The sequence below is a fragment of the Morus notabilis genome, unplaced genomic scaffold (genome assembly GCF_000414095.1).
Source record: "Morus notabilis unplaced genomic scaffold, ASM41409v2 Scaffold843, whole genome shotgun sequence".
Lineage (NCBI taxonomy): Eukaryota > Viridiplantae > Streptophyta > Magnoliopsida > Rosales > Moraceae > Morus > Morus notabilis.
In genome coordinates this window covers 1,101,931-1,114,784 of record NW_010361268.1, presented here as the reverse complement: position 1 = coordinate 1,114,784, position 12,854 = coordinate 1,101,931, and the positions used below count along the sequence as shown (strand labels likewise).

Here is a 12,854-nt window from a genome sequence, read left to right as displayed (position 1 = left end):
TTTAAAAAAATTTTTTTTTTTTAAAAAAAAAAAAAAAAAAAAAAAAAGAGATATCAGTAGTTTCGCATTAGTGGTGTTGAGTAAGCTGTTATATTAGGCTGTCAAACCCCTCAGCCCGACCCGTCAACTCGAGTAAGGCCACAACCCGAAGATTTAGACCCAGCTCGAGTGGTTTGACATTGGTCTCTATGCAGGTTGAATCAAACCTAACATCGAGTCAAAGAGACGGGCCATTAGTCGGGTCATCATTTAACTGGATCCATTTTTACATCTCTAATGTTGAGCACCATGGTTTAACCATAGAGAATGAGTTCTACTTGCAGAACTCATTTGAGATCCACCCTGTACTAATTTGCGCGTCAAACACTATTGGTTGGGTCATTTATACTGTTAAGTCTTAAGATCGAAAGGTTTTCAAGTTCTCGTGAGATTTTTTTTTTTTTTTTTTACTTGTTCAATCTTTTAGCTATTTCTAGCATTATGCATCGCCAGATTTTTTATAGGTCCATTGGTACTTAACTTCCCACGTGGAAAAAAATTACGCATCCACGAAAACTTGGTGAAATAAAAAGAGACGGAAGAAAATAAAAAGAACATTCCGAGAACTTTTTGCCCTCAGCTTTTTCAATCACAGTAAACCACTCACTAAAGCCAAAACCGGTATTTCCGTTATTATAAGGAATTTTAAGGTGAAACATTTATCAATAAAATTTGTCTATTTTCTTATTTTTGGCTCTGAATTTTCGTGGGTCGCAAATAATATTGAAAGTCTAATTTGTCTAACTTCCAACCCTTACCGGTGCAGCGAAGCTCCTAAAAGTTACAAAGTGACGGTTTCTCTCTGATGGCGCTATTGATACCCAGAGGCGGTGGGTGCGTACGATTAGGCGTGTCTCGGCCGGCGCATGTTAGAAAGAGGCTTATTGCGTTTGCTACCATGACCCCTCCCAGAACCAGTCCCCGTGGCGATGTCGTGGACTGGGTTGAAGCAACTTCGGGCTTCTTCCAGAACGATACCAGGCCCATCATGTTATTTGACGGTAAAACTCTCTCACATTTCATTTTCTTTTAGCAGCGAAATTGAATTACAATTGCTAATTTTAGCCTAGACAATAAGTATGTGATTAATTGGTTTTACAGGTGTTTGCAACTTATGTAACGGAGGTGTAAAGTTTGTACGTGATAACGATCGTAACAGGTCAAATTTAATCTTCTTTTTTTTTTGTTTTCTTATCAGAACTTTTTTTTTTTTTTTTGGTTTTCTTATAAGAACTCGTAAAGTATGCTGAACCTTATTTATGCGTACAAAGCTCATTCAAAAAGGGGGCAATACTGGGCAATACCAATATTGATTTCACATTAATTTTTTAGGGTCAATTTAGAAAGATTTTTAATTTTTTTAATTAAGACATTCAGTAATTTCTGTCTCTATTTCTTAGGGGAATGTTTTGCTATTTGTTATATGTTATATAGTATTTATTAGATTAAGATAAATGTATAGAACTCTTCATATATATAGGTGACGTACGAAATTATTCAATAAATCAGGTGTATCATGTGATTATGTTTACGTGATACACTTTTCTAATAAAATGTTATGTTGGTATTTGGGTGATTATCCATGTCAATTTTACATTATTAGGTTTCTTCATTTGTTGTGATGGAACACGCTCAAAACTAAGACATTGTAAACAAACAACTTTACCACTCGACTAAATGGCCGGTGGCCATTAGTATGGTTCTCGAGTGTTGACCAAGTTTGCTTTGAAAATTCCAACTAAAGAGATGTGTTTCTACAATGTTAACAGAAGCATAAGGTTTGAGGCTCTCCAGAGTGAAGCTGGCAAGAAACTGCTAAGGAGGTCAGGAAGAGCACCCGATGATATTTCAAGTGTTGTTCTTGTTGAAAAAGATGGGTAAAAACTAACATGATTATGTAAATAATTTGATTATTGTTCTAGAAATGTTTACTTTGGACGAATGAATGATCATTTACGTTCTTGGCTTCTCATAGTCTCATAGACATGATTATGTTTTTAACTGAAAAGAGACGGTTGTGACTTGGGATATTATATTACAAAGGGCACTAGAAAATGATTTCTACGAATCTAATTAACAGTCTGTTATGGTGGATTTTCAGATCACATATAAAGTCAGAAGCTGTTTTGAAGATAATGGAATACATAGACTTGCCCTTTCCCCAGCTAGCATTCTTTCTGCAGTTTGTACCGCTGTAAGTCATTTATCCTCTTCTTACTTTCTTGTCTTCTTTGTTGCTTCTTTGATGCGAAAGCGGAAGAAAATAGTGAAATGTGATGCAGTATTATGCTATTTCTTCTTTGGATGCTTGCAGGTTCGTCAGAGATTTTGTATATGACAATGTCGCAAACAACCGTTACACGTTTTTTGGTCGTTCAGACTCATGCGAGATATAGTCTAGTTTAGTTCATCACTGCTGCAAATGTATTACTAATGATTGAAAATTCAGAGATAAAGAGACTTGATGTTTAAGCTAATAGTGTAAGTAGTTAAACAAAAAAAAAAAAAAAAGGATCTTATGTACTATTCAATAGCAATATTTGTTCGTATGGTATAACAGCCCTTGTATTCCTTTATCTTACATGGAAGTGAAAGTAACAATAAGTACTTATTCAATTTAGTCAGAACATGGATTTATGCAAGTTACCGAAGTTTATACAGAAAAATAAACGAATGAACAAGAAAAATATGAACAGAAACTCATGATATGATCTAATGTACAGCTTTTGCCGGTAGAAAAAAGTAATCAGGAATGTGCAGTACTTGAATATGTTTCAGTAGGAATACTATTTCACATGGCCCTTCAGATTAGATCGGAAACTAAGCAGTCAATTATTTTCCTAATGGATGGACAACATGAAATTACTATATAGCAAGTCAAAACCTACTATGTTGTGCATCAGTTTCCGGCTTTCCGGTTTTTGCCTCTGTTTTTCGCTCGTCTTCATTGACAGGAAGCACATAGTTTGAAGGACAAAATAGTCTTCTGTTACGTATAATCTACAAAGAAATGCTCCTCTTGATTGCCTGAACGGTACCGAATAGCTTCACCAAACAGAATGCATAGCTGCAAGTTTTGGAGTAACAGAGAAAAAGGTAAGCTCGCTAGCATTCAAATAGTTTGTGAGTGTTGATAATAAAGAACAAGACATAATAGTTTACCCAAGAATTAAGGCTAGCAATGCGGTGAACCACAATACGTATTGATAGCATTTGTGTTTAGGTTTGCGTATGACATCGTACCCCGCAGGAATGTACTTGCTGCTAACGTACCCAAACTGAGGGCGGATTAGAAGAATGAAGCCGAGGAGAAACCCTGCGATGAATCCTCCTATGTGAGCTGAATTGTCCACATGAGGCAGAAATCCAAAGGCCAAATTCAGGACAATAATGAGCACCAGAGTCAGCAGGGCTGCGCACTGAATAGAACATTCGGAACTTAAAATGCTGTTCTCATAGATCAAATCCTTCTATGAGTAGTTACGTGAGGAAAAGGAAAGAAGAAAAGTCACCTTATTTGCATAGATTGTCCAATTTGTGAGAAGCTCAGAGAGCATTGCTCCCAGCAGTCCGAAAAGCGCACCAGATGCGCCAACTGAGATCGTTGGTCTGTCAGAAGGACTGAGACTAAGACTAGACAATAAACTTCCACCAAAACCAGCAAGAACGTAGAGGATTCCTATTCTTACTGCCAAATCCGAGTAGTTAAAAATTAGTTAAAATCTGCAAGTTTTATGTACGGAAAACAAGTTGACATGTCCACAATTGGTTCGAAGTTCTTACGAAAACCGAACTCCTGCTCTAGCCGGATTCCAATGAAGAGAAGGCTTAGCATATTGGCAAGTAAATGGATGACACCAGCATGGAGCCACATGCAAGACAGGAGGCGCCATCCTTGGCCATTTTCCACCACTAGTTTCCGGTCGAGGGCTCCGAGTCGTTTCAGCCTGCAAATGTTGGGATCTATATTACTTGTCTGCAGGTTATGATTATTTCATTCATCAGATGCATCATGATCATATCCTTTCGAATGTAGCTTAAAGTTGGCCTTGTTATCTCAAATTGCTTTAGTTTAAATTTCTACGCACAACTATAGGCATGAAAACACGTATATACAAGCATAGACATCGTAAAAAAGCAAAGTATTGAAAGCCATTCGCTTATCCACAATGTTGCTTGATAATGTTTATGTTTATCAATACATGGTAAATTTTGTCTGTCATTTTCATAAATATGAGAAATCGTAAACATTGCTAAACATAAATGAAGGAAAAAGAAAAAAAGATGATGGGTTCATTTAAAAAGACAGAGAGATCTGAGACGTTAGATGAAAAGTCGTGTTACGTACGTGGTGGTGGAAGGGCCAAGGAGGGGGTTTTCGCGGAAGGGTTGGAAAGAGAATCTCTTCAAAGAAGGATAGAAAAGGCATTGGTCCGCTCCGGTGGTGGAGGGGCAATTGTTAAGGTACATGCTGTACACGAACATGGCGATGTTTGCCACAAATATGAGAGGCACCAGCCACGGAAACCATGGTTTCGCCGTCGGCGGACAATAATGCGGCGGCGGCGGCTGAGATGTCCGCCCCTTCTGACGGCCCTTCTCGATGTCCGGCGGAGATGTCGACCACTTCCCCATTGCGAAAACCAATGCCGGCTCAAGAGTAAGGCCATTAATAAAACTGCCTAAGGCCCCCCTTAATTAAGTAAAAGCCCCATATTATTAGGATCATTAACTAATTAACTAATTAACTTTACACCTCAAAATATGGAACAGATTAATTTGTTTTTTTATTTAAAAAAAAAACTCTTTCTTACGTCTCAGTTTAATTATGTAAGACTCATAAACAATAACTAATATTAAAGAGGCTTATCTCTCAATACAATTTTTAATATTTATTCTTGTTTTCTTCTTCCAATAATTGACTATATATCAGTTTCAAACATCTCTCGTGGAATATTATATTTCATTTCAAAAGTCTTGTAATGCTATTTCGAATAACTATTCGATTAAAAAACAAGAACAACATCACTTAATTTTGTTATGTATAGCTACTGAACACATCACTTAATTTTTTATTATATTTTTGTTTAAGTTGATCGTTAATCACAATCTCTCTACTTAATGTAAGTATCGTGTCTGTAAAATTTCATAATTTTTAACGTCGTTTTTATTTTATTTTATTTTTTAAAGACAAAAAATAAAAAAAATCATAAAAAATAAAATATTCATCAAAAAATGGTGCCGCTTACTGCATTAATCCCTAAAAATTGTATATTAATTTTAAAATGCAAAACATAAATAAAAATGTAAATTTTTTACCTATCTCGGCCCCTGTGCGCCCCACTATGTGGGCTGGGGACTTTTTGACAGTGTTTTACTTTTTTGTCATTTTTTGAGGCCATTTTTCCGCAAGCATGCCCAGAAAAATGTAAGGATTGTTGTGTCTACAAAATTTCATAATTTTTTGACATTTTTTAAGGCCATTTGTTGCATTAATTCCTAAAATTTGTATATTACTTTGAAAATGTAAAACATAAAGAAAAATGTAAATTTTTTACCTATCCTAGCCCATGTGCGCCCCACTATGTGAGCCGGGGAATTTTTGACAGCATTTTACTTTTTTGTCATTTTTTGAGGCCATTTTTCGCAAGCATGCCCAGAAAAATGTAAGGATCGTCTCTGCAAAATTTCATAATTTTTTGACGTCGTTTTTATTTTATTTTATTTTTAAAAAATGAAAAATAAAGAAAATCATAAAAAATAAAATATTCATCAAAAAATGGTGCCGCTTGTTGCATTAATTCTTAAAAATCGTATATTAATTTTAGAATGTAAAATATAAATAAAAAAATAAATTTTTAACCCATCTCGGCCCCTGGGTGCCCCACTACGTGGGGCAGAGGTTTTTTGACAGCGTTTTACTATTTTTTTTTATCATTATTGAGGCCATTTTTCGCAAGCATGCCAATAAAAATGTAAGAATCGTGTCTACAAAATTTCATAATTTTGTTGATGTCGTTTTTATTTTATTTTATTTTTCAAAGACGAAAAATAAAGAATAGAATATTCATAAAAAAATAGTGCTATTTATTCCATTAATTTCAAAAAATCGTATATTAATTTTAGAATGCAAACCATAAATAAAAATATAAATTTTTCACCCATCCCGACCCCTAGGCACCCCACTACGCGGGTTGGGGGCTTTTTGACAGCGTTTTACTTTTTTATCATATTTTGAGGCCATTTTTTACAGGCATGCCCAGAAAAATGTAAGGATTGTGTCTTTAAAATTTTATAATTTTTTGATATCGTTTTTATTTTAATTTATTTTTTAAAGACGAAAAATAAAGAAAATCATAAAAAATAGAATATTCATCAAACAATGGTGCCGCTTGTTGCACTAATTCCTAAAATATGTATATTAATTTTAGAATAGTAAACATAAAAAAATATAAATTTTTTACCCATCCCGACAAATGTGCGCCCCACTACGCGGGCCGGGGACTTTTGACAGCGTTTTACTTTTTTTTTTTTTCATTTTTGAGGCCATTTTCCGCAAGCATGCCCAGAAAAATGTAAGGATTGTGTCTGTGAAATTTCATAATTTTTTACGTCGTTTTTATTTTATTTTATTTTTTCAAGATGAAAAATAAAGAAAACTATAAAAAATAGAATATTCATCAAAAAATGGTGTCGCTTGTTGCATTAATTCCTAAAAATTGTATATTAATTTTATAATGCAAAACATAAATAAAAAAAGTAAATTTTTTCCCCATTCCAACCCCTATGCGCCCTACTACGGGGGTCGGAGGCTTTTTGACATCGTTTTACTTTTTTTAAGGTCATTTTTTTAGGCCAATTTTTGCAAGCATGCCCAAAAATATGTAAGGATCGTGTTTGTAAAATTTCATAATTTTTTTGACGTTTATTTTATTTTATTTTATTTTTTAAAGATGAAAAATAAAGAAAATCATAAAAAATAGAATATTCATCAAAAAAATGGTTCATCTTGTTGCATTAATTCCTAAAAATTGTATATTAATTTTAGAATGTAAAGCATAAATAAAAATGTAAATTTTTTACTCATCCCGGTCCCTGTGCGCCCCACTACGCGAGCTGTGGGCTTTTTGACAACGATTTACTTTTTTATCATTTTTTGAGCCCATATTTTGCAAGCATGGCCAGAAAAATGTAAAGATCATGTCTGTAAATTTTCATAATTTTTTGACGTCATTTTTATTTTATTTTATTTTTTAAAGGTGAAAAATAAAAAAAATCATAAAAAATAGAATATTTATCAAAAAATAGTGCTGCTTATTGCATTAATTCCTAAAAATATTATATTCATTTTAGAATGTAAAACATAAATAAAAATGTAAATTTTTTTACCCATCCCAACCCCTAGGCACCCCATTACGCAGGTTGAGGGTTTTTTCACAATGTTTTACCTCTTTTTTTGTGTGTTTTTTAGGCAATTTTTTGCAAGCATGCCCAGAAAAATATAAGGATCATGTCTATAAATTTTCATAATTTTTTGACGTCGTTTTTATTTTATTTTATTTTTCAAATACAAAAAATAAAGAAAATCATAAAAAATTGAATATTCATCAAAAAATGATGCCGATTGTTGCATTAATTCCTAAAAAATGTATATTAATTTTATAATGCAAAACATAAATAAAAATATAAATTTTTCACCTATCCCAACCCCTGGGCTTTGTCATTTTTTTAGGTCATTTTTTATAGGCATGCCCACAAAAATGTAAGGTTTGTGTCTACAAAATTTTTGATGTCGTTTTTATTTTATTTTATTTTTCAAATATAAAAAATAAAGAAAATCATAAAAAATAGAATATCCATCAAAAAATGGTGTCGGTTGTTACATTAATTCTTAAAAATCGTATGTTAATTTTAGAATGCAAAACATAAATAAGAATGTAAATTTTTTACCCATCCCAGCACTTCAGCCCCCCATTACGCGGGCCAAGGACTTTTTGAAAGCGTTTTTACTTTTTTTTTTATCATTTTCAGGCCATTTTTTACAAGTATGCCCAGAAAAAATATAAGGATCGTGTCTGCAAAATTTCATAATTATTTGACATCGTTTTTATTTTATTTTATTTTTCAAAGACGAAAAATAAACAAAATCATAACAAATAGAATATTCATCAAAAAATGGTGCCGCTTGTTGCATTAATTCCTAAAAAACGTATATTAATTTTAGGATCGCAGTGCTACACGATGTTGTGGCAACATATATTCACCAGCTTTCAGGCACGAAAAAGTAACACACAGAAACGATGTAAATTGTATGCATTTTAATCTCTTTGTTTTATAAAAACACGAGAAAAGGAACCAAATCCAAGCACTATACCAGCTACTTCATCGTTCACCTTATCCTACACTATATTGCTAGATTATGGGATACAAAAACGCTTTGACCGTTTTACAGCATGAATTCCTTTTTGTCCAAATAATTCAACTATGAAGGGGAGTGAAAAATCATATATTGAATGCACAAGGAATGAAAAATGACTAAAGTTTAAATTATTTCAAGGGTAGACTGAGTAAAATATACACATGACCTTGAAGTTATGCATACCGGGGTGCTCGAAATGGCCTCTCCCGTCATCCAAAAACAGAGTTGTCCTGATTCCTTCTTACCACCAAGCGTCCCTCCTGTCAAAAGATAACTAAATCAACACAAGTTCGCCCTATGCAGTAGTAAATTTCTAAACGACGCGAATATGAACTGACCTAACCTTTCGTGGAATCCAACCAGACATCAACCAATGTCTGTTGTAATCAACTATCATTTCACAATCATCAATAATTGAATGATGAGCGTCTTATAAATAAAACAAGAAAAACTAATGTCAAGGCATATCACGCCTTTGGAGCAATTACAAACACATGATAACTTTAAAATTCTGCGTGCATCAAAACTTAAGGATAATTTGGCTCAATATCTCGATCTCGTGCTAATAGTGAAGTCTTGTTTTGCACTTTAGTCACAATCCAATGAAAATGAACTCAACTTTAGCTTCTTAAAACTTTTACACTACCATGCAAGGTATTAAATTAGGATAAGCCTTAGTTATACAAACTTTTTTCTTTCAATCTATAGAAGACACTTTTACTGGTTTAAGTACATGCTAAAATATCTTCAAATAACTCCTAAATGCTCCAAAACTTGAAGAGAATCAAAATTCTATGAACATTGTTTTATTTTTCACCCTCACTCAAGTTAGAAAATTCATTGAGGCTCTAACCATGGACCATTAAAAAATTTTAAATCTTTCACTTTAAATTGATTAAAAATTTGGTCTGTCATTCTTCATTGAATCTAAGGCCACCAATGACGTCATATCATGTTAATGCAAGGTTCCTGTGGCTAAAAGATCAAACCAAAAGAAGAACTTGTCTTTTTGTATTGATGCACATATAGTCCACACAGACAAAAGGCACTAACTCCGCCACCTTGCTCAAAAGAGAATGCACAATCCCAAGAAAAGATAAGATAACAACATCCTAGAAAAGGAAAAGGAAAAGAAAAGCAAATGGTCATGTTCACATAAGAAAAGACGTATCCAGCACCATATAGGCATGCCGCATCTCCCTTTCTTTTTCAAACACAAGAAAGGCATAACCACACGAGGTGCCAGTTACTGAAACACGTAAACAAATAAGAATAATAACACGAAACCTTCATTGTTATCTATCAAGTAGTTAAATTATCTTGCAACGCATGGAAGATTATCCTTATTCCTCAATGCTCAAGTGGTTTTAAAAGGAAAGCATTCCATAATAAATCTTATTACTGATTATACTTACAGCTAAGATCCGATCAAAAAGCTCACACCAATTATGCAAAACTCTTTTAACAAATTAAGTATCAATCATAACGATAGCCTGCAAAGGATTAGTATAACACAAAGAATTGACAAAACCATGCGTGAAGGAGTTATGCACTTCAACGCAAAACAATAACCAGAATTGTAACTTATTTAATAAGAAATGTTAGTAATCCATGTTAGTTATAGAATAAAACGTCCAAAACTAAAATGTACCTGAGATTAAAAAAAAAAAAAACGGTACCCATACTCATCAAATTTTCAGTTAAAACTCTAATATACTTTGATGGGTTAATACATAAACCCGTCCTCTGTTTTATTCGTGAATAAGCAAGCTTGAACAACACATAGCAAATCAGATCTAACAAGTGAATAAATAAATATATCAACAACTGCCATCATACCAATCTCAGATCATGTTAGCACCATGCTTATCAATTCCAAAGGTAAGAACTTGAACAAATCAACTTAATTAATAGATCAACATAGATCAAAATTGCCCTTCATACAAATCTCAGATGAACTCAATAGACTAAAACATCAAATCGGACATTTTTTCAACCAAAAAAAAAATAAGATCACAATTTCACAAAAAACGAGATCAGTATATACATAACAAAATGATCTCCTAATTCAGATTAAGCATGATAATTCCAAAGCTAATAAAAACATCGGCGACTCAACAAATCAACTACACAGATCAAATATTACCATCATCCAAATCTCAGACAAATCCATAGAATTAAAATCATATCAAAATTTAATCAACAAAATCAGATCAGAATGCAAATTTAGTAATTATCTCCTAATTCAATATTTAAAATCAGCCTAGTTCTTGTTCAGAGATAATCACGTGCAGAAAACTCATGTCTGAAGAGCATCATCGCATGCAGAAGAAAACCAAACGCAGATGCAACGCGTACAAGTCAGAGCAGAAGAAATACAAAAAATATATGAATAAGTTAGATAATAATCTAATAATTTCACAAAACCCACAAAAAAGTTTCACCAATCATATGATAAATTGGAGACAAATGACACAAAATCTGAGAGGCAAATAATCTGAGACACAAAATGAGACAATCATAGAGATGAATCTCACACAAATCCAACAAAAGAAAAGAAAAAATCAAAACCCAAAAGGCCCTAGAACTGTGACTAACAACAACAATCGTACAAATAACAAACAAAAATACCGAAATCAAATAACATAGCACTTAAATCAGCAAATAAGCATGCAAACCTTCGTCGAGTTGGGGAAGAGGCAGAGTCTAGAAGCAAACCCAAAGCAATAATCACCAGACAAAAAATTTGTGCAACGCTCAACCCTCAGACGGTGCTTCAGTTCGACAAACCCAAAAAAAAAAAAAAATAAATAAATAAACAACAACAACAACAGAAACCAGCAAGGGATTAAAAAGCGAGATATGGAAATGGAAATGGAAATGAAAACGGAAAAACGGTGTTTTACCGTTTTCAAAAACCAAAGCCTAAAATTTTACCATTTTGTTATCCTCATTCCTGCCCAAAGTCTGCAGAAGGAGATAAAACCCAATTCAAAAAATCTTACGACACAAAAGGGAGAGAGAAGAAAATAACAGATTAGGAAGGTGGAATTAAAATTAATAGCATATTCTTTAAGGAAGAAAATGAATAGCAGATTTCGGATTTAAAAATTTGAAAATTCCTAAAAATACCCTCAGCAGTAAAACTCCCCCAAATGAACCCTAAATCCCAAAACACATGCCTGGAGTAAATACAGCTGGCGCCGGATTCCACGATGAAGCCGGAAATCACGCGAGAAAATCAGCCGGAATCGCACGATCTTCCTCCACTGTGAGCTTCGGCGGCGAGCTCTGGTCTGGTTGCTATGCCTAGTTTCTTCATGAAATCCGGAAGGCACGAAACGAAACGACGCGGGCAGGAGAAAAGAGTTTGTCGGTGGAGAGAGATGTGTCTACGTACGATAAGAGGATAGAGAGAGAGAAGAGAGGGCTGTGCAGCAGAGACACAAGGGAGAGATAGAGAGGAGAGCGGAGATGGAAAGAGAGGGCTTGTGAAGAGACCGGGCTGTTTGTTACCGTTTTTATTTTCAATTTTTCACGTTTTTTTGAAGAAAAAATTGAAAACAGAAATGAAAAACGCGTTTGGCGAAGTTTGTGTTAGAAAATAAAAACAAAAATATTTTTGTCTTTTTGTGAAAAATTGAAAATCAAAAAAATACGTTTTTATTTTCACATTTTCGTTTTCTGAAAACGGATTTCAGTTTTTTTTTCTTCTCTCTCTTCTCCAGCCGAAGAAGACGCGGGAGAACGCCCACCGTCGCTCATCCAGCCCGACTAGGCCCTATCTCCGACAGTGCCCCTTCCCCCCACGCGTCTCCTACTGCGCCCCCCTCCCCCCACTCGTCTCCGTTGATTGATGAGGTAGTAAGGAAATGGGTTGATTGTTTATTTAATATATTATTAATTTTAATATTATATACATGTTTTTAAAAATTAGACTACCAAACGTAATTTTAGTTTTTTTTAAATTGAAAACAATCTCAGAATAAAACTACCAAACGCATTTTAAGAAATGATTCCAAAATGAAAATAAAAACGTTTTTGTTTTCATTTTCATACAAAAAACAAAAATATTTTGGAACCAATTCCAAACGCACCTGAGGTTTTCAAAATTTGAAGCAAACGTTTAGAAGTTTTTTATTTTTTTTATTTATTTTTTTTAGCAACAAACGTAAGGTGTGTTTGATTAGGAGGAATGGAAAGGAATAGAAAGGAATCAGGCTTCATTCTCATGTTTAGTTGATTTTAAGAAATAGAATGGTCATTCAAAATAGAATGACTTTTCCATCAAATGAGTGAATCATCATTCCTTTCTCAGATGAGACAAATGTCCATTCCAAGTTCTTTTAATTTTCTTTTCCATCATTACTCTTAAATATTATAATTATTATATTAA

At 33.6% G+C, this 12,854-nt stretch overlaps 2 protein-coding genes and 1 long non-coding RNA gene across 5 annotated transcripts; 1 reads left to right on the top strand and 2 right to left on the bottom strand.

The window, feature by feature from the left end:
* Positions 1-745: 745 nt before the first annotated feature.
* Positions 746-2,620, top strand: LOC21408477 (DCC family protein At1g52590, chloroplastic). 2 transcript variants are annotated; one of them, XM_024166093.1, is made up of 5 exons: positions 746-1,040; positions 1,141-1,198; positions 1,809-1,912; positions 2,146-2,233; positions 2,354-2,620. In XM_024166093.1, the coding sequence occupies exons 1-5, from the start codon at positions 845-847 to the stop codon at positions 2,433-2,435; spliced, it is 528 nt and encodes a 175-aa protein (XP_024021861.1). In that variant the 5' UTR covers positions 746-844; the 3' UTR covers positions 2,436-2,620. The 2 variants fall into 2 exon arrangements, with proteins under 2 accessions (XP_024021861.1, XP_010097246.1); XM_010098944.2 differs by having other exon boundaries at positions 747-1,040; positions 1,809-1,916; positions 2,141-2,233.
* Positions 2,621-2,726: 106 nt separating this feature from the next.
* LOC21408476 (RHOMBOID-like protein 5) lies at positions 2,727-4,725 on the bottom strand. Of its 2 annotated transcripts, none has more exons than XM_010098943.2 (5): positions 4,388-4,725; positions 3,823-3,986; positions 3,552-3,727; positions 3,202-3,458; positions 2,727-3,106 (listed from the first exon to the last, which is right to left on the bottom strand). In XM_010098943.2, exons 1-5 carry the CDS (start codon positions 4,672-4,674, stop codon positions 3,040-3,042), a joined length of 951 nt encoding a protein of 316 aa, XP_010097245.2. In that variant the 5' UTR covers positions 4,675-4,725; the 3' UTR covers positions 2,727-3,039. The 2 variants fall into 2 exon arrangements, with proteins under 2 accessions (XP_010097245.2, XP_024021860.1); XM_024166092.1 differs by having other exon boundaries at positions 3,313-3,458.
* A 3,695-nt stretch (positions 4,726-8,420) lies between these two features.
* LOC21412538 lies at positions 8,421-11,428 on the bottom strand. The gene is made up of 3 exons (XR_002902296.1): positions 11,396-11,428; positions 11,137-11,232; positions 8,421-8,718 (listed from the first exon to the last, which is right to left on the bottom strand). It is a non-coding gene; the product is annotated as an uncharacterized LOC21412538 (long non-coding RNA).
* Positions 11,429-12,854: the final 1,426 nt, after the last annotated feature.